Source organism: Mya arenaria, chromosome 7 (genome assembly GCF_026914265.1).
Source record: "Mya arenaria isolate MELC-2E11 chromosome 7, ASM2691426v1".
Lineage (NCBI taxonomy): Eukaryota > Metazoa > Mollusca > Bivalvia > Myida > Myidae > Mya > Mya arenaria.
Genome location: NC_069128.1, coordinates 23,681,831 through 23,704,159, shown reverse-complemented (window position 1 = coordinate 23,704,159; position 22,329 = coordinate 23,681,831). Strand labels below are relative to the sequence as shown.

Sequence of the window (22,329 nt, the reverse complement as noted above, 5' to 3'; positions counted from 1 at the left end):
CTCTGTATGGGGCATGAGAGCAAATCTGTTGTGTCATGGAGCTGATCATCTGTATGGGGCATGAGAGCAAATCTGTTGTGTCATGGAGCTGATCATCTGTATGGGGCATGAGAGCAAATCTGTTGTGTCATGGAGCTGATCATCTGTATGGGGCATAAGAGCAAATCTGTTGTGTCATGGAGCGGACCCTCTGTATGGTGCATGAGAGCAAATCTGTTGTGTCATGGAGCGGACCCTCTGTATGGTGCATGAGAGCAAATCTGTTGTGTCATGGAGCTGACTCTCTGTATGGTGCATGAGAGCAAATCTGTTGTGTCATGGAGCTGATCATCTGTATGGGGCATAAGAGCAAATCTGTTGTGTCATGGAGCGGACCCTCTGTATGGTGCATGAGAGCAAATCTGTTGTGTCATGGAGCTGATCATCTGTATGGGGCATGAGAGCAAATCTGTTGTGCCAATGGAGCGGACCCTCTGTATGGGACATGAAAGCCAATGTGTTGTGTCATGAAGCGGACCTTCTGTATGGGGCATGAGAGCAAATCTGTGGCACTGATTACCATTTCTTCTGAGAGAGATCATCACTACCACTAACTACAACAACATTGATTGGCATTACCACTTCTACTACTGCAACACTGATTACCATTTCTTCTGAGAGTGATCAGCACTACCACTAACTACAACATTGATTGGCATTACCACTTCTACTACTGTGACTCTGATTATCATTACTTCTGAGAGAGTTCAGCCCTACCACTATCTACAACAACATTTATTGGCATTACCACTTCTACTACTGTTGCACTGATTACCATTTCTTCTGAGAGAGATCAGCACTACCATTAACTACTACAACATTGATTGGCATTACCACTTCTACTTTTGATGTCGCAATCAGCAATTCTGCATTTCTACTTCTTGCGATATTAAAAGACAATAACTAAAGACTAGGCACTTGTTTTTTTACTTATGATTTATATAGAACCAACAATACTTAAGAATTAATATGAAGAAGAATAAGACTGCTATTTTACTAGTATGGCAAATGTTGCCATGTCACAATGTGGTCAGTGGTTGTAAACTGCTAATGTGTGGAAAGTTCCTGAATACTGCTTCTGTATGGAAAGTTCCTGAATGCAATTGACTGGTAGTCCTTCACAATAAAAACAAGAATAAAATATCTATATACACCTCCTTGAATGGAAAGTGACCAACAAATAACGATATATTTCCTGTTGAAAGATCCTTGTCTGTGACTAGGACGCCCTAGGTACGCCTTCTTAGTCTTTCATTTGCTTTTGTTGGCAAATAGAGTTCAGAAAAAATGGCAAGGTTTTACTCCAAAATAAGATTAGCCACAATCATTTTAATTTATCGAAAATGATGAATAATATCAAAAACAATGGTTCTTATGAACAATACCATGTTTAATTTTAAATAAAAAGGTGCAGAAATATGGTATTTCTTCTTTGTGTATTACAGCTTTTTGCATGCAAAAGACACTTTTGCTATGCTAAGTGAGAGGGCGAATCATGATGCCCACGGGTATGACAACCAGTTGGAACCAACTCAAGATATTCATGCACACTACAATTGTACTGTATCTTCTGGAAACTAAAACCATAGTCTTAGGGTAAAAGACAGACAACCCTCTCTCCTCTCCAAGTGCTGTCCTTGACATTACAAGGAAGAAAATATGAAGCAACGCTCGTGTCATTTATATACAATTTATTGAGAGAGTACAGTCTGCTCATGAATGAAATAAGTTAATGTCAGATAGGAAAGCAAAATATAAAACAGAACAAAACACACACAAGAATTGACTGCCTAACAGTTAAGTACTTAGAAAATAAAAAGGCTAAAATGACAGAAATGTCAGTGTTTGCAATTTCAGGAAGTTTGTTCAATATTTGTACTGATGTAGATTGTGAACTGGCTTTGCCTATTTGATGGAAAACAAGTTTTTATCACATAGTTTTAAATTAACATGATTTGTTCCATCATATAACATTATATATTGTTGTTAACATGATAAAAGCATAACCACAGATGGTAATAAACTACATAAAGCATGCATACTGGCCGGTACAGTCATGTTTATCATAACAAACCATTGTTTGGTCAATTGTTCAGAGTCTTGACAAACAGTTTTTTTGAAAAACAGAAGTCGAATTTTGTATTGTTGAACAGGTAAACAAGACACAAACTATGTAAATGTAATGATGTCTATAATCTTTATACATTTTCAACAATAAACTAAAGCATCTGTGAAAGTGAATTAAAGCTAAATCCCTTACAACTACATTTAAATGTAGTTAATAGTGTATGTAAGAAAGGTGCTTGTTTCCAATTTCACGGCTTTAAAAGGTAGAGAAGAAGGGTGGGGAGTTTTAGCTGAACTTGTGCCTCAATATCCATGTCACAACAGAGACATGTGGTCTGGGCTAACATTATCTAGGCTTCTCTATAGAAATGTTACTCTTCTTAATCCAGAAACTCTGTAAAACACGGACCCAAAATGATAAAATACCATTGGTTAGAACCGAAATGTCAGATACAAAACTTTGGGTCAGTTGGAATAGGTGAAACCAGAAACAAACAACTTTGTTACACTTTACTGCTACATGTAAATGTTGTAAAACTACATATAGTTGTTGTAAATAAAGTAACACATTATACCACGGTTAAAGTGGGAATGTTCTAAGTGATATTTGATAAAAAAGCACTTAGAACAGTCTAGCGTTCATCCACAATATATCCAAGTAAATCACAGGGTTTAAAGAAAAAAAAATGCGAAACATATTCTTGAATTTAACAAAAATAAAATCAGATCTATGAAAAGTTGTAAAAAAATGGGTATTAAGAATGGTATGATATTTAAAGCTGTGTTTAAGTCTATAAAGCAGTTGCTTTCAGCAGTATAAAGCCTAATGACAGTTAACTATGTTCATGGTTAATGCAGTGAATTACGTAAAGCAAGATGACTTTTCTATGAAACGAACACTAGCTTACACCGGAGCACATTAAATGGATTGATTTTGATACTTAATGAAATAATTATCTCTAATTTATATTTATTACAAGTTGGCTCGAAAACAATGTAATTCTATATAATTTTCTCTTTTTCTTTCAATATTCTTTCATTGAAATTGTTGTAATATGTAAAATATTCAATAAAAGATCATAATATTTCTTTTAATACAATCAGAATAAAATGCATAAAAAGATTTAAGGATATAAAAGTTGTTTACGGGACAAATCTATTCTGCAATAGCTAAAGACCCCTCCAATAATGCTATGCTAATTCAATATATATAACAAGCATATACATTTACACTACACAAAATAACTAGAATTTGGCACCCTTGAATTTTCTTTGTGTTTAAGTCATTAAAAGATACTTTCACACATAACTTTCACACACACATGATAATGTTAAAGAATGCTAACATATGGTAGAAAACATTCCAAGAGACCCTGTACTTCACTGTTGCAGTTCTAGAAACAAAAAACATTTTTAAATGTAGAATGACTTTGATCTCGATTCTCTTTTAGCCTCCATAAATAATGAGATACAAGCATGTTTTTAATTGAAAATTATCGTCTGACAAATAAGACTTGTTTGCCCAATTTGTGTCACATAAATGCAAGATATGTAGACTGGTTATTCTAAATGTCATCCATGATTGCAGCGAGTTGAGGTGGCACCTTTCAGGAGTGCCCATAATTCTGGAAATTCAAGGGCCATAACTCTAGAATGACAATAGCCATCTGACTGGCAATCACAATGATTTGAGATATTGAGCCAATAGCATTGCTGCCAAGTTTTGTAAAGATTGGAGAAAAAATGTCCAAGTTAAAGAGCAGAAATGAAAGTATGACCCCGAAAGAAGATGCCACTGAACAATCTGATCGTCATGTGTCCGCATGGTACGCAGGCCACATAAAACCATGGGCTGTGTTTTTACCGTTTCTACTGTTATAACAGAGTCTCTTCCAGTATTAACAATAATCTAACAATGGAACTTCATAACTCATTAATCAGAAATACACTTTACATTAGCATTAACATCATCATACCACTCTTAGGTCAAGCAACAACAACAAGAACAATATACAGGTTGCTCAAGATCACTGCTCTTTAATGTACAAAAGATATTTTTAATAAAAAAGATGTATTTCTCTATTATTTAACAATCACTCGGCCTTCGGCCCAACAGTAATTGAGGTAAAGAAGGTAGAGTTTAATCATTGTTGTTTAAATGGTATAATTTTTTCCATCTTTTTTTGATATCCATGCAAAATACATGTAGCAGTGTTAATCGAACTGCACCTTCATTGAATATTATTAAGTAATTATGCTAGAAATTCTAGTGGCTATTATTTAAATCAGAAGAACTCAAATACAACCTGGCATGAGGCGCAATACAAGATAAACTTAAGGCATTCAATCATCAATATACAGCAATATTAAAGATACAGGAAGGAGTAGAAATGGGTACCTATCAACCTTGTCAGTTGCAGACAATTGTATAAAATGTTGACAGAAGCCTTATCACCAAATCACGCCATTCTGGTATTCCAGTTAACTGAGCACTGAAACATTTCAATCCTACATTGCCATTAATGTAACATGAGCCAATGTTTGTTCCTTGGTTAATATCAACCTATCATAGTTTTATTTTCCATTTAGCCAAACAAACCCTATTTTATACAACTGGCAGGTTAACCCATTCAACCCAACAGATAAACAATTGCTTTTAAGGTTCACACATGCTTAACTCTAAAAAATAAACAGCATTAAACTGCATCAGTGAAGGTTAAAGCTTTTTTTGTCAAATACAGTTTCTAAGCACAGATACATGAACAAAAACATTCATACTGTAACATCTTTGGATATAATACCGATTCTAACGATAGATAGTATGATGTTATTTTCTCAGAATCTGATTAAAATTATTGCCTACATAATATACAGGAAATGCATAGATGTGTCACTTTTCTCTCTTTGTAATAAACAAAGTGTTGGGAGAGTTGGGCTATTTTCCCCTACATATTATCCATCCATCCCAGTGTACCATCTACTGTAGTATCGGTAAGTTTGCAAACACAAAGCTATTTACAGAAACTCAAGTCTAAAAAGATAAGCTGCTTATATTTCAAGCTCAAGCTCTTACATCATGAAAATTCAGCTGAGATTTTTAAAGTACACAAAAAAAATCGCGGACTGTGCAAAAATGATCATTGGCTATCAAATACAATGCCTGTAAAGAAAAGATGAAACATGGACACTTAAAGCATTCAATATTAATATATACAATACAAATTTACAATCACAAAATATTTAAGCAATGCATGATTGAAAAAAAACAAAAACACTTTGTAGATATATGTATATATGTAAGCAAAATGACCAAAGGCTGAACCAATGTGTAAAATCATAACAGTATAAACCTTGAAATACAAGAAACATTAATTGATGCAAATTTCATTTTTAAATCTTAATTTGTTAGGAGTTTATCTCACTACAGATGATAGTTTTAACTCAATAGTATACATGTACAATCACTTAATTTGTACAAATCTTTCAAAAGTAAACTGGCTTATGCTTTTCTAAGCAATGCACAGCACCAAGTTAGTGTATTATTTCTAAAGCATACTGTCATGTTCATACATGTGGCTCTACTATTTTACAGTTCTTCATTTGTTGCAAATGTCTCCTAGCAGAAGAAAAGGGATCCACTGATTTTCTGCTGTTTTACTCTTCAACATTAAAAAAAAGTCTCAATATTTTGATATTTTTACAACATTTAAACAGGGCTTAGTATTTCATTTAAAATGCACACTTTTGAAATGAATGTCAAAAGGTTCTGCAGCTATTATCAATACAACTATGAAGCTATTTTATACTCCAGTCATGTACAATGCTAACTTTTCTATGTCTCAAAACACTACTATGGCAACTGTGAATACTGGATTTTCATTGGTCTTCAAGATATTCTCTTCCTCCAATCAGATCTCTTCTTAGATACCAATTGCAGCCAACCAATCAACATGATGCTGACAAAGACTGCCAACCAATCAAATTAAGTTGACAATGTTTCGGCCAATCAGAATGTTGGAGTCTCTAAACAACATTTATCACAGACTACAAATTTTGATAGCTTTTGATCTTTTTTCTACCTTAACACACATTAATTCAACAGAAATATACAGATATTGAAATAATCAATTATTTGCATAAGGCACACATTGCTGCCATTTTTGGCCATTGTAACTTGAAACAAATCAACAAATATATTGTCATATCTTGCATAGTTTATACAATTTCAAATTTTATATCCTAAAAAAGTTCAATACTTAAATTGGTTGCATAATGTCTCTAATTTCACTTCCTCAGTTTCTTTTGGCTGGTTATCTCTACGCACAAGACGACAAAAGAATTATTGCAGCTGTATTCATCCATTCCCATCATTTTGCCTGAAAATGAAGATACAAAATCAAAATCAAACGAACCAAATATTTCCAACATTCAAAAAAAGTTCTCACAGTTCATAAAACCAACACAAAATTACATCAAGAAGTAATTATTGACCCCCCTTAATATTCATTTTTGTACCCCTGGAAACATGCTAGTATCAAACAAGTTGAATGTAGAATTACTGTCAATTAATTGTCTATGTTCAGCCACTCATTACAAACATTATTTTTAAGGATTGCCTTTTAAATGTTACTCATCCTACTGGTCTAACACTGCTGTGAAATTCCCATCACAAAAAAATAATGTAAGTGGTTTAAGTGCATTGACATTTATTATTTCCATTAATGACGTTGATTATAGCCCCCGATGTGTGTCACCTCTGCAACTGTTTATTGACCATTTTAAAGTACATATATGAATACACTTACCCTCCATGAGGGAACTACCAATGCCGCTAGCGTATCTGGAGTGGGAGCTCCACCCTCGACATGATTTGTCCTCCATTCTGTTGCCTTTATTGTCCGAGCCGTGCCACAGCACCTTCATGGGCCTAGAGAGAAAAAATGTAACAATTGTATTTCAGTTGTCAAAAGCCATTATTGTAGTACAATTTATCCAGGGCTATTATTGTGCTCAAATTATTAACTAATTCAAGACTTTAATATTAATACAATAACTGACTGTAATTGAGCTGAGGTCTTTATAGTAGAACAACAATTATTGACAATACAGTTAAGACATTAAGAGTAATCAATTGCCAAAGCAGGTCCTTGTCAAGTTAAATAAGTTGATAATCAAATTGTAACTCACCACTGGGGATCCTCCTTCACGTTTTTACCGTCGAAGGAGTAAACTGAGGCACCATGGTTGAACAATCCACCACCACCATTCAACATATCTTCCCAAGAGTTGAACAATACTTCATCCTGTAAATGTACAACACATTATCATAGAGTCTGGTAGACACACACATTACCATACTGTCAAATAGACACAAGCATCACCATACCTTCAAATAGACACAAACATCACCATACTTTCAAATAGACACAAACATCACCATACTGTCAAATAGATACAAACATCACCATACTGTCAAATAGATACAAACATCACCATACTGTCAAATAGACACAAACATCACCATACTGTCAAATAGATACAAACATCACCATACTTTTAAATAGACAGACACATTACCATACTGTCAAATAGACACAGCATCACCATACTTTCAAATAGACACAAACATCACCATACTTTTAAATAGACACAAACATCACCATACTTTTAAATAGACACAAACATCACCATACTTTCAAATAGACACAAACATCTCCATACTTTCAAATAGACACAAACATCACCATCAAATTGATACAAACATTGTCATACTTCCAAATAGACACAAACATCGCCATACTTTCAAATAGACACAAACATTGTCATACTGTCAAATAGACACAAATCTCCCAATAATCTCAAATAGATACAAACTTCACAATTCTGTCAAATAGACACAAACATCACCATTCTGTCAACATCATTGAGACACAATCATCATTATTCTAAGGAATAGACACAGGCACCATCACACTTCGCTATGTTATTGACACAGGCACCATCTTACTGTTCAATAGACACAATCATCATTATACTAAGGAATATAAACAGGGACCATCACACTACCGCTATGTTATTGACACAGGCACCATCTTACTGTTCAATCGACACAATCATCATTATACTAAGGAATATAAACATGGACCATCACACTACCGCTATTGTTATTGACACAGGCACCATCTTACTGTTCAATCGACACAATCATCATTATACTAAGGAATATAAACAGGGACCATCACACTACCGCTATGTTATTGACACAGGCACCATCTTACTGTTCAATCGACACAATCATCATTATACTAAGGAATATAAACATGGACCATCACACTACCGCTATTGTTATTGACACAGGCACCATCTTACTGTTCAATCGACACAATCATCATTATACTAAGGAATATAAACAGGGACCATCACACTACCGCTATGTTATTGACACAGGCACCATCTTACTGTTCAATCGACACAATCATCTTTATCATAATGTCTTATAGAAATTATTTGTGTTCCACAATTGTCTCAATTTCATCACGGAATTGTGCTGATTTCAGACAGTATAACCATATCTTATAAAATGTTTGAGCCGTTTCCATCATTTATTTACTTTAGGCATAGGCACAAACCTGACATATAAAGGCCACAGATATTTTGAAACAAAGCCAATATGATGACCATTGCCTTCTGGACGTTTTCCCTTTATGATTCCTGATCGACTATTTCCAAGCAAATTCACTGTTTAAGGATGACTTTCTAAAACCATTACATTCTTAAAAGTGATGTGGGTTAGAACGTTAAAAGAAATGCGCAGTATCCTATAATGGACTCTTACCTTTGAATTGACAATTGGCACATTTCTATCAATGGGGTAGTACACGAGGGAATCCAGGTTCTGGTCAGACGATGACAAGAAGGCTCGGAAGGTCCCATTCATTCCTGTATCGCGAGCTTCCCGATGACACAGATAATCAGCACCTCGGATTCCCCTCAGTCGTCCACTGTGGGGGTTGTTTAGAGCTATCATGTGAAGCTGAAAGGTTATACACATACATGATCACTGTGCTCAAAGAGAAATCAGAAAACCAAACTTGTCATGTGCTATGCTCTCCAGTTATTTAATTCTACAGTCTGTTTTTTAAAAAACAAATTTTTAACACTGCTAATAATAGTGTAATTAATTATTTCAACTCGATTATATAGAAACAGCTATAAGCTGCCATTAAACACTCTCCAGTTTGTTCCCTAGGCAGAAACCAGTACTGGCACCAAGAGGAAGTACCCCTGGTGGGGTTCACACGTACAACCTTCTGGGTGAGAGGTGGTACAATTGGTGGGGTCTGCAACCACTACACCACTCTCAGTACCATTGATCAGACTTAACAAACCCGTATTATTTTATGATAAATATCTGATCGCATTAATCCCGCGGTATGTTCCAATATTGTTATGCTACACAGAAATATTATCAACATGCCGTTGGCCTTAAAACAAATAGTAAATCCTACTCTTGGTCGTCTGCTGATGTCAGAGATATCTACTGGCGGTCTTGTTTGTGGAGTTGTTGTCGGTGGCTAAAAAACACAAACACATAAAATAATATTTCAACTGTATAGGAAAGAACATATTTTTTTAGTAAACTTAAGTTTGCTACCACAAATACATTATATTTCTAAGTTGTGTAAGACCTAAAAGATGACTGATAGGATGTGTGCATTCATATTCACAATATTTAATAAACTCAAAATGCTTCTCAAGATCTCTTCACACACAGTGCTCCAGTTATCATTTATCTAAATCAAATACTACAAGTTTCTTCTAGTGTTTTAATCTTTATATTGGATGTTATATAATAACTAAATGAGAAAAACCAACTACAGTACTGCTCCTAAATAAATGACCACACAACATGTTCATGCTAAAATCTATGAAAAGTTACATTAGACTTGCATGCAGTCAACATCAGTCACAACAAAGGCGCCATGGAATAAATGCAAACGCTCATCTTGGTTTTCGTTTTAATTCCAAAAGGGGTTCTTAATATAAGCTTAACCACTTTTAAAGCTGCACCCTCACAGATTTTGATAAACTTTTTAGCTTTTGTCATTAAATGAGCCAATTTTTGACAGGAAAGCAGCGATATGAGACTGCTGACAAATAATCAGTGTTACAAACCCTTTAAGAAAAATGAAACTTTCAGCATTTTCCCTAACTAATTGAGATCTGTTATATTATGAGTTATTATATATATATATATCTTATATGACCTTTGTGTACAATCTGTGAGAGTGCAGCTTTAAAGCAAGAGTTATGGTCCTTTGTGTACAATCTGTGAGAGTGCAGCTTCAAAGCAAGAGTTATGGTCCTTTGTGTACAATCTATGAGAATGCTGCTTTAAAGCAAGAGTTATGGCCCTTGGTGTACATCTGTATTATGTCCTTGACAACATGTGTATTAACTCTCAAACAAAATTCTTGAAAGGTTTTTGAGGTATTGTCAAGTTAAAGTTTTTGACATTATCTTGAGTTTTTCAAGTTTTTCTTCGACAAACAGGCAAATTAAAATCTATTTGAAATATAACAGATAAATTTGCTATCTATACCAATAAAGTTAAAATGGCAAAAAAATGTTACAAAACAGTTAAAGATTATCAAATGTAACAGTGTCAGCTAAGTTACACATAAAGCTGGTGAAGTTAGTAACATAAGCTTGGCATTGTGCAAGAAAGGAAACAAAAATAAGAACTTTGGAAGGATTTTGAGATATCTGATAGTTTGCAAATGTGATATTTTCTAAAAACTAAAACTAACAAGTATTGCCATGTTACAGTTAGTACTTTTTTTAAATGTAAATAAATTACGAAGCACAGCATTTTAAAGCATTTACAGAAAACAAAAAGCTTTTCTAATTATGAGTTAGCATATTTGTTTTTTTAATCTGTGTCTTGTTGTTTTTCAACAAAAGCACAATGCCGTATTTGTTACATTTCAACTTGATTAGTAGCAACAAAAATTGAAATAATAAAACAAGTTTTATATGAATGTAAATAACTTAACAAATTATAATAGGAAGGGACAAATAACTTTATTTGAACACGGAAACTGTGACAGTTTAAAAAACCCAAAACACCAAAAAATTGAAATTAAAAAAAATACGCAAAATTATAACACCGAATTGAGCTTAACATTTGGCAGTAAATGCGCAGGGATTTACCGTTGTCAAAGAGGTGGACTCCTGAAAATATGCAAATGAGGTTTTTGAATATTCATGACCTATTAATATTCCATTATGCAAATAAGCAATGAATATTTACAACCTTCTTATCTCACTGTGCAAAGAATCATTGAATTGATCGCACTATTGAGCCCATAAAACATTGAATCATTAGAACCTTGGAAATAAGCAATTGATGTTCATTATTTCCTTTCATTGGTCGACCTGATCCATATATGTATGAATATAAAACCTAACATGTTAAGTTAGTTAAAAGCTAAGTAAATATGTGAACTTCGGAAGTATATATGTTTTATATACATGTGAGTAAGTGCAACTCAAGGGGTAAGTGTGAGAAGGTTCTATCTGCCTCTCCCTTTACAGTCACTTAAAACCTTCCCGCTATATCAACCCTTGGGGTGCATTCAAGGATTATGTAGACAAAATGCATTTTTATTAAGTACACGGTTATTTATACAAGAGCTTGATATCATTAAACAAGCAAAAAATAGGTGCAACAATTAAACTGCATTAAATTACGTTTTACTAACAGACAAATCAAGCCAATACACTATAACCAATATTGATGAAGATGGTGAATTATTTGGTGACATATAGAACAAGGCACTTTTCTGATACAGCTAGTATATCATCTGTGAACGAACACGAACTCCTTCCAGTGAATAAAGAGCTTATTTCAGTCAAGAGATAGTTCATAAACCACGGGCCGTATTATAGAACCAACTGAAGACCATTTTCAAATCTTTTAAGTTCAGTGTAAAATTTTGATCTGTTATTTTTCCTCAAAAAAAATGTTTTGCAATATATTCAAAATTTAAATTTTTCTACCAGTGGAATAAATAGTTAAGGAAAATATCAAAATTAAGAAATAGGTACAATTTCAAGTTAAACTATAGTACAGCCCGAGGCAGGAAGAGTCTGACGTAAAGATATACTCCATTTTGCGACATGCTCCCACATTTTAAAGTATACGTGTACATCATAAGCAATGTCTGCGCTTAGTGATAATTAACCTGATATTTTCTGCGGATCTCCTGGTACTGAAATTTCATATTGATTATTTAAATCTTTAGCTGCACTTGATTATATAGCTCAATTGTAGAGACAGCTACAACTGGATATTCATGTAAGAGCCCGTTCATTGGCTAGAAACCTGTACGGGCTTCCTGTCTGAGAGGTTGCACTCAAACTTGAAGTGGTCTCAGACTGGCTTAAACCCAGGACTCACTGAGATCTAGGCAGACACTTGCACTCACTGAGATCTAGGCAGACACCTGCACTCACTGAGATCTAGACAGACACCTGCACTCACTGAGAGATAGGCAGACACCTGCACTCACTGAGAGATAGGCAGACACCTGCACTCACTGAGAGATAGGCAGACACCTGCACTCACTGAGAGATAGGCAGACACCTGCACTCACTGAGAGATAGGCAGACACCTGCACTCACTGAGATCTAGGCAGACACCTGCACTCACTGAGATCTAGGCAGACACTTGCACTCACTGAGAGATAGGCAGACACCTGCACTCACTGAGAGAAAGGCAGACACCTGCACTCACTGAGAGATAGGCAGACACCTGCACTCACTGAGAGATAGGCAGACACCTACACTCACCTTTCTTTTTAATCTATGATTTTTTAAATTCTAATGTTCTCTTTTTTAATGATTGCTTAATTTAAAACTTTACTCTTATGTGGTTTTTTTCATAAAATCATACAGGCACTAGTCTTTTAATAGAAAACTTATGTTTGATATTTAGAATATATGATACATAGAACAAGTCCATAACACGAAAGTAAAGATATTTTTAAGTTTTTTATCAAGAAGTTATTTTGTTATAGAACTACATTGTATATTCATGTACACTTAACAATCATGTAGCATGCACAAATGTCTAGCAAACTTTATATATCAGAATGTAAATGGCAAACTCACTGTTGGTGTTTCTCTAGGCAAGGGGATCAAATCATCACCAAGCTGGAAGAAAAATAAGGTAAACATAATATTTCATATCAATATAATCAGAAATTTACAGAGCAATTGCTTAGTTTATCTTATTTACAGAGCAATTGCTTAGTTTATCTTATTTACAGAGCAATTGCTTAGTTTATCTTATTTACAGAGCAATTGCTTAGTTTATCTCATTTACAGAGCAATTGATTAGTTTATCTCATTAACAGAGCAATTGCTTAGTTTATCTCATTAACAGAGCAATTGCTTAGTTTATCTCATTTACAGAGCAATTGCTTAGTTTATCTCATTTACAGAGCAATTGCTTAGTTTATCTCATTTACAGAGCAATTGCTTAGTTTATCTCATTTACAGAGCAATAATATCTCATTTACAGAACAATTGTTTGGTTTAGTTTATTTCTTTAACTGAAAGGATGGAACAATGTATAAACCCTATACAACCCTCTATAAACTCCAGGCCATATTTTCTCTCATTAGCCTGAGTGTACCTTGTTAAAGCCTCATATGTCAAACAGCCAAATAACTTGTTACCAGTTCTTGGTGAACAGTTCATCATCATTATAAGATAATTCCCTTACTAGTCTCAACACTGTTCAAAAGGAGAATCTTACACAATGTTAACCTAGCATTGATTGGGGCCTAGGTTCCCTTACACCACTCCACTGACTATCAAATCATTCAGTTTAAACTAAGTCTAAAGAAAGTACAACCCACACTGACCCACAGAGAGGTTGAGTTCTGTGTGGAGTTCAAATCTTCCAGCATGGTTCAATTATAAAACAAAGATGAAACAATCTTGACAGAACACCAGATATAACTTACCGAGACGGGCCTCCATCCCTGTGATACCCGAATGTACAGTGTCTCTGTGTTGAGAACAAAGCCCAGCGTACCCACAGGTATGGTCCGTGCCATTCTCTGGAGCTCTGAGGCATCCGCAAACTGAACTGGGGTCTGGAAGAAAGATTAATCATGAGTTTTTATTACAATGTTACTTAAGATTCAACAGCAATTGAATAACAGAAGAGAAGGAGATTTAACCCTTTAAAGTAATATCTGACAGAGAAATAAGGCAGAAAAATTGACTTAAAATATAATGTATTTACATTTGAGTCTTCAAAAGTTTAAACAAAAGTAGTTAACACAATAGCCTTCCTTTTAAATCAATATCACTACACTTACTGCAGTGTCTGCCCCGTCTCCTGATCCTGGTTTTCCTTGGGGTCCAGGCGGGCCTGGGGGTCCCTGTGTGCCTCTCCCATCCCCTGGGGGACCTTGGGGACCCATGGGACCTCGTTCACCGACCCCATCCCGACCTGGGAGCCCATCCTTGCCTGGATAGCCTGGTGGTCCCTGGGGTCCCTGTGGGCCCTTAAATGTAGGAGGTCAATGGTAAAAAATCAAGGTAACTCATTTGAAATTAACATAAATTAACAATGTTCCAGTCAAACTTATACTTAACAATTTGTCAGTTTCTGTATCAATGCACTTAAGGAGTACTCAACAATTTCCAAAAAGGAGCAGACAACACTTGTTGACTTGTTGTTAGACTATGAAGTCCTGGTAATCCCTTCTTGCAGGAAATCCTTGTAAGAAATGTTACCAGACAGTCCTGGTGGTCAGTTTAAAACAATATGTTGAAGCACTTACAGCCTGAACCTAAAATAGAGCAGTCAACACTTACTGATAAGAGCAGTCAACACTTACTGGTGCACCTGTGGGTCCTGGTGGTCCTTGTATACCATCTCTCAAGAAACCTTCATCTGAGATTTCACCCGGCAAGCCTGGGGGTCCTCGAGGACCAGCCTCACCCTTTGCGCCCTGAAATGTTAAAACAGCAGTTATATAGCTGTTAATTTGAAACTCTTCGTTCAGTTTTTTCGTGACATTGTAATATTAAGAACATGCAATGCCCTGCTTTTTTATATTGAAGTCAGTTTAACTACATTTGATATGATTTCCAAACACCTCTCTGACACTGAGATGAAGTAATTAACCAGATATATACAACATTCAAAAGATTACTTTAAGATTGCTACTTACATCAAAACCTGGTTTGCCGTCCTCACCACTGTCACCCTACAAAGCATAAAAAAAGGCATTCTGTGAAAATAATGTCCACTTCCATCAACAGCAATACATTGGAAAATTGTGAACTATATTACATACAAATATCTTCAACAGTTTTTGGAGTTATGCCAATTTGCAAATGTTGAAACATAAACGCGGATACAAAGGCTTTATCAGTCTAAGGAGATTTTTACTGAAAAAAAAAAAAAAAATTCTTAGAATCCCACCTTCTCTCCTTTGGCCCCAGATCCGGCCCCAATACCGATTCCTGGCTCTCCAGTCCTTCCAGGTGGGCCTGGGGGTCCCGGTTCCCCGTTTCTACCCGGGATCCCGTAGCCCCTGTCTCCCTTACGGCCCCTTAATCCATCCCTTCCTGGGGTTCCTGGGTCACCCTGGTTGCCCTACAAATATATGGTTTATTATTTCTACAAGATTATAGTAAACATCTGAGGGATACTTGGCTCCCCATATCTTCCAAAGAGCACGTCTTCCTTCTGGTCCATAAATCTATATTTTAAGGTGCTGCAATACTATTTCATTTGTTATCTTGTGTTATATATTAAAACTATGGTAACCTTTCAGAATTTGTAGTTAGCCCTTTTGTAAAACCTTTTCATGAATATCTTACCTTAAATCCAGGGTATCCAATCAGGCCTCTTGTTCCCTTTGCCCCTGGTGGTCCTCTCGGGCCCTGGTCACCCTTGGGTCCCTAAAATAGCAATGACAGATATGTGTGTTGAGTAGTCTGAAATCCATAATATGTAAATGTGAACTTAGTTCCAATAATTTCAACTCAGTATAAAAATGTATATCAAACATTCTCTTGTCACTATCATTTAACACTTCCCATTCACTTAAGGTAAAAGTCAGTAAACAGGAAATTTAACAGTCTTTGGTCACTAAAATTAAACGATGTATAATAACTGAACTTGGCATGATCACTGGTTATCAGTTTTAAAATTTAAAATCTGGAATTATTCTCTTGCCACTGAATTAAAATCCTCTCCCTATTGACCAAACTTAGCCATATACCAGTACATTGAATATAGTACTAAATTGTAAAACCAGGAGTTCCATTTTGTTTGAAAGTATGGTAATTGCTGAAAGTAGGCGGTGTTGAGGGAGACCTCTAAGCTCAGGTTTCAAAGGGCACAAATAAGGAGCAGGAAGGGCTGACACTGAAGACCCTGTGTGTTTTGAAAACCCTGAAAACTTTACCTCTACTACCGGTATATTTAAACACTGTGAAAATTCAAACATTATCTGATCACTTAATGCAAATCAATATCTCTTATCATACCTGTACAGCCTGACCATCCCCAGTCATCAGATTGGCTGGGCCAGGTGGTCCTGCTGGGCCCATGGGGCCAACATCTCCCTTAGGGCCCTGGAAAATACCAACTAGATTATTACACGAATGTTTTCCAATAAAAAGGTTTTGCCAATATGATTTATCAATTATATCATATGTCAATAAGAGTTTAAGATGTGATTCTAACATCAATGCTTATTAACTCAGCTTACCAAAACACTTAATTTGAAATCACTTGTACAGCTTTTAATTAAGAATATTGAAAACCATTGCACTAAACAATGTTAAAAAATCAATTTTTTTTTGTTTACCATTACTCCACCAACTCCAGGTTCCCCTTGTTCCCCAGTCAACCCAATAGGACCTGGTCCCCCGGGTTCACCCGGAAACCCATCCATTCCTCGGTCACCCTTATCGCCCTTTATCCCCGGTTCACCCTGCGGCCCAGGTTCTCCCATGATGCCAGGCTCCCCGGAGTCACCCTTAGGACCTTGTACCCCGGGTAATCCTGGAAGCCCCTGTCTAATTTCTCCATCCCCGCTTATGTCACCAATGACTTCCCAGTCGGGATCAACCGTTCCTCCCGTGTGGATGGCTGGTGGTCCAGGCGGTCCCGGTGGACCAGGAAGTCCAGTAAATCCACGCGGACCATCTGCTCCAACAATGGATGATCCGGGTAATCCAGGCTCACCTTGGTCTCCCTTTGTTCCCTGGAAAGATAGCAAAATCAAGATTGAGTTAAAATGACACCTTCAAATGGAGTTTGTTTGTTGTTGTTAAATGTATCTGAATATAAACAGCAACAAACAGAAACCCAACTAAACACAATTAATCTTAAAATCTTGCTTAAAAATAAATCAATCTTAAATTGTGTCACCAATAATTACTGTCATATTGAAGCATTTTTCGGACACTTTTTCTGTTATTTATTATCCCTTTTTTAAACTTCTAATGGAAAGTCAACATTTTTACACATATTTTTTTCATACAACACATATATTTTATGCCAGACTACATAAAACAGACACCTGTTTAATTCGGACTTTTTTTTTTTACTTCATGTTTGATTCTTTTTAAAACAATTACAGGCTAGTTATAGTTTATCAGATGTGAAGACATTTTTTTTCAAAGTTTATAAAATGTGTCTTTATGAAAATCATTGACGCATTGAAAGACATCCACTAAATTATTCTCTCTAAGAGGTAAATTATGAATATGAATAACTCACCTTCATTCCATGGTTTCCAGGGATACCAGCTATCCCCGGGCTTCCCGGTAAACCCTCAAACCCTTGAGGCCCTCTCTCTCCTGGGACTCCGGCAATTCCTGGCTCACCATCCTCACCCTAGGGAATAACAAGTAAACGAGCAATTGAGTATTTTTAAAAAACAAACTATTTTTACTTGTGGAAACTCAGGTGAGTTGTCCACCTGTAACCAATTGTGTAAACTCAGATAAGTTGTCCACCTGTAGCCAATTGTGTAAACTTAGGTGAGTTGTCCACCTGTAACCAATTGTGTAAACTCAGGTGAGTTGTCCACCTGCAACAAATTGTATAAAACTTGTAAATATTTAATTGTTTTGATATTTAATTGTTTTGATTTGCTGATAATAAATATAGAATAAATATTGCCTAATCAAGAAACATTATGGCTAATGTTGACTAAACCAAAGAATAAACAAGTTTTATACATTTGGCTGCTGTTGGCTATGTTTGTGTAAAAAAGTTATTCTAACCAGCGTGTGATCGGCTCACATTTGAATTGTTCAAAGCCAGCAATGTAAGATCTATGAAACACAGTCAACATGCCCCTAGAACTGACTGTAACTGTCTTCTAATTGTCGTATCTAATGATCCAAAAGAACCAAACAATGGCAAATGTTCATGGTATGTTTGACATAGGGTCATGTTCATTCACAATTGCCCCCAAAATCCCAAATCCTACTCACGCTATCTCCTTTAATGCCCTGTGGTCCTGGCAATCCTGGTTCTCCTCTTTCTCCTACTGGGCCTAGCGGTCCATGGGGACCAGTTAATCCTGTTGGTCCAATTGGACCAGGCAGCCCACGTGGTCCTTGTGGTCCTTCTGGGCCCTGGATGCCTTCCCCAGGTCCCTGAAAATCAAAATACTGATAGTCATGAGAGGGGAATGGAGTTAATCTAAGAACTGGCACTAATTGGGTAAACAATCATTCATAATTTTTGTGATAGAGAAACAAATTCGTAGCCTAAAACAACACATACAGCTCCACCCTCTCCTGGAGGTCCTGCGGGTCCTCGAAGTCCAGGCTGGCCATCTTTACCCGGTGTTCCAGGCACTCCATCTCGACCGGGCTCACCCTGGGGTCCGATGGGACCCTGGGGTCCTGCCACACCGGGCACACCAGATGCACCATCTTCTCCCTAGAGAATGAGGGAAATAAACTGTTAAATTGCTTACAAAATTGTCTAGAGTCAATTCTTATAGCAATAATTTTATTTTTATTTTTTTTAATCGTTCATGAAAACAGGACGCTCATATTACAAAAAAAAATGGGCATATTACAGATGGTCTTAGTTGAACAAAAAAGCAACAGAGAGTGTTTTCATTGATTTTAACACTCATAATATTAAGGATTTTTTCAACTGTCAACCTTGGATCTAGATTTTTTAATTCCAGGGGATATTTTTCTTCCGGGGATTGGTCAGAAATCTGAGGGATTTTTTCCCCTGCCAGGAGATATGGCACATATGGGGTTGGGTGCAATAACCGCCAAATGAATGATTTAAGAACATAGCAAAGGGGTTGGATCTAAAATTTAAATAATTATCAGTTTTTATAATCAATATCATATATTTATACACTGTTTTTGATCTGCCAAGATGATCATATTTTGACAATTTTTATCAATTAAAAGAGTGTGAAAGACATAAATTATATAAGACCAGCATGAAAATTAATCAATTTCAAAAGAATATATTTTCTTTTTAAAAGATAAGAACGTAAATCCCGCATTACCGTAGCTCCTTTCAGACCAGGCACTCCTGACAGTCCCGGGTTACCAGCAGGTCCCTGCATGCCCTGCAATACAGTTGAGATAGCGTCATTCTAGGTATTTAATGTTAAACTAGAAATGTGTCCATAGGACACGGATGCCCCCACTTCGGTTTTTTGTCACAGAAAATAAGCCATAATGATTTTTGAAGTATTTTTGGCAAAAAAGGGCCGTAACTCCTAAATGACTAAAGCGATTTCCATGACTATCGAACTTGATCAAGATATTATGGTCACAAACATGTGTTTAAAGTTTGGTGAGGATTGGACAAACAGTTTTTAAGAATTAGATCGGAAACAATCTTCGGGACGTATTTTTCAAGTCTTTTTTTGCAAATAAAGGGCCGTAACTCCTAAATGACAAAAGCGATTTCCATGGCTATCGAACTTGATCAAGATATTATGGTCACAATCATGTATGTAAAGTTTGGTGAGGATTGGACACATACTTTTCAAGAATTAGATTGGAAACATATATTTTTGAAGTATTTTTGGCAAAAAAGGGCCGTAACTCCTAAATGACTAAAGCGATTTCCATGACTATCAAACTTGATCAAGATATTATGGTCACAAACATGTGTTTAAAGTTTGGTGAGGATTGGACAAACGGTTTTCAAGAATTAGATCGGAAACAATCTTCGGGACGTACGTACGGACGTACGTACGGACGTACGTACGGACAAGGGCAACCCTATATGCCGCCACTTTGTGGGGGCATAATAAGCTTATCCTATTAGTCATGGGAAATAATGTTAAATGTTGATACCTGGTGATGCCCAGTATAATACAAGCATCATTTGTTTGCTGATAACGAATAGTTAAAACAAGAGAGCTGCAGAGAAAATGTCAACAGCTGTCGGTTTTGTGATGTTCTTTTCAAGTGAACAATGGTTGTAACTTGACAATTGTTGAAGTACGAAGTTAAGTGTCAAAGAATAAAGAATTATTTTACTAAAATGTTGCAATATGAAGTATAAGTTGGTTTTGAAGAGCTTATAATGTAGATGTTACTCGTCATGCTGACTAAACAAGAGCTGACACAGGACGGTGACAAATCAAGAACAAATCAACCAATAATGCCTCAAAGGTGTGACCTTGACTTTGGCTTTGAGGCAAGAGCATGAATGCTATCATGTGTGAAACACCTCTTTTCTATTAAGTGTGATTGGAATTCAAATAGAAGATTTCACTAAAAAAGGAAAATTTTGGATTATTTATTTAATAAGTTGTTACTGAAGTGAGCTACTGGGATGAAATGTATTCAATAAATAAACTAGATTGTCTTTAGTTTTGCACTGTCTTGACAAGTTTATCTTTATAAGGATCTTTTATGAAACAATAATAAGTTTCCTTCAATTCACTTTTTCCAGAGACAACATTACACCACAGATCAAACAAAATGAATGAAAACAATGGCATGCATTGTGGAACAGAGGTCCTTTAGAAGAATAACATACACCAAACATTGTAGATTATAGCATTCATGGTTGGATTGACACACAGTCATGCACCAGTCAATTGTAACCACGGCCGACCAGCTCCAGGGGTATAATGGGGATAGCGGGGAAGATGGGCCGTGTTTTTACCTTCAACGTGGCCCCACAGTGCCGAGTGAATGTAGTGGTTTTGTTTTCGCACAAAAATAGTGGGGAATGGGCCTTACCTAGGATGTCACAAGGATGTGGTTACAATTGACTGGTACATTGTCAGTACACCCACAAAGCCCGGTCTTACTCCCACATAGCCTGGTCTCAAGCATCAATGTGCAAGAATTATAATAAAAAACAATATATTAACAAGAACTGTTCAAGGAATGTGACAAATGTCCATGAAAAGCAATTTAGGTATTTGGGCCTATATGGATAGATAGCCCGAAGTATATAACATAAATTCATGACGACCTTCCCATGCAATTTGCAAATATTGTTTGCTTAACTTTTTAAAAAGAACATGAAGATTTTTAGTCACTGGAAGATGATATGAGCATGTGTCAGTTTTTCATTAGCCAACAATAATCAACAAAAATGACTAATTTATTATGAGAGACTGTTCAGAACCACAAAAAAACGCTCAAAAATAATAATGCAATGGTTGTTACAATTAGATATGAAATAATATGAATAAAATGTCTAACTGAAAGCTAGGATTTCAGGTATTAGCAGTACAAAACATTTCAGCCCCTTGATAAAAAGTGGGTTCTCAGAGTAATTGGAACGTGAGGTGGAACAACAACAACAACAATAACAACAAAAACAAGGCCACAAACGTCAAAGCTCATCTCTGTTTCCAAGGCAGACATCAAGAGGCATAAAGAGACAACTATTACAGCCAGAGTTATGGGCTCTGATATAAATGATTGAATTGTCGCTGGCAACTATTACAGCCAGAGTTATGGGCTCTGATATAAATGATTGAATTGTCGCTGGCAACTATTACAGCCAGGGTTATGGGCTCTGATATAAATGATTGAATTGTCGCTGGCAACTATTACAGCCAGGGTTATGGGCTTTGATATAAATGATTGAATTGTCGCTGGCAACTATTACAGCCAGGGTTATGGGCTCTGATATAAATGATTGAATTGTCGCTGGCA

At 36.1% G+C, this 22,329-nt stretch overlaps 1 protein-coding gene across 6 annotated transcripts in view; it reads right to left on the bottom strand.

Moving 5' to 3' along the window:
* Positions 1-1,715: 1,715 nt before the first annotated feature.
* LOC128240915 (collagen alpha-1(I) chain-like) overlaps positions 1,716-22,329 on the bottom strand; it is an 83,593-nt gene continuing 62,979 nt past the window's right edge. For 4 of the 6 annotated variants that reach the window (XM_052957904.1, XM_052957908.1, XM_052957909.1 and 1 more), the window contains 19 exons: positions 19,701-19,763; positions 18,947-19,105; positions 18,652-18,816; positions 17,930-18,046; positions 17,013-17,411; positions 16,690-16,776; positions 16,018-16,098; positions 15,617-15,790; positions 15,363-15,398; positions 15,027-15,140; positions 14,502-14,690; positions 14,142-14,273; positions 13,282-13,323; positions 12,354-12,380; positions 9,615-9,680; positions 8,942-9,139; positions 7,294-7,409; positions 6,912-7,033; positions 1,716-6,482 (listed from right to left, as the gene is read on the bottom strand). In XM_052957904.1, the coding sequence (XP_052813864.1) occupies positions 6,391-6,482; positions 6,912-7,033; positions 7,294-7,409; positions 8,942-9,139; positions 9,615-9,680; positions 12,354-12,380; positions 13,282-13,323; positions 14,142-14,273; positions 14,502-14,690; positions 15,027-15,140; positions 15,363-15,398; positions 15,617-15,790; positions 16,018-16,098; positions 16,690-16,776; positions 17,013-17,411; positions 17,930-18,046; positions 18,652-18,816; positions 18,947-19,105; positions 19,701-19,763 (2,379 nt within the window). In that variant the 3' untranslated portion in view covers positions 1,716-6,390. Of the gene's footprint in view, positions 6,483-6,911; positions 7,034-7,293; positions 7,410-8,941; positions 9,140-9,614; positions 9,681-11,319; positions 11,341-12,353; positions 12,381-13,281; positions 13,324-14,141; positions 14,274-14,501; positions 14,691-15,026; positions 15,141-15,362; positions 15,399-15,616; positions 15,791-16,017; positions 16,099-16,689; positions 16,777-17,012; positions 17,412-17,929; positions 18,047-18,651; positions 18,817-18,946; positions 19,106-19,700; positions 19,764-22,329 lie in introns of all 6 variants that reach the window. The other 2 variants (XM_052957905.1, XM_052957907.1) reach the window with 2 other exon arrangements.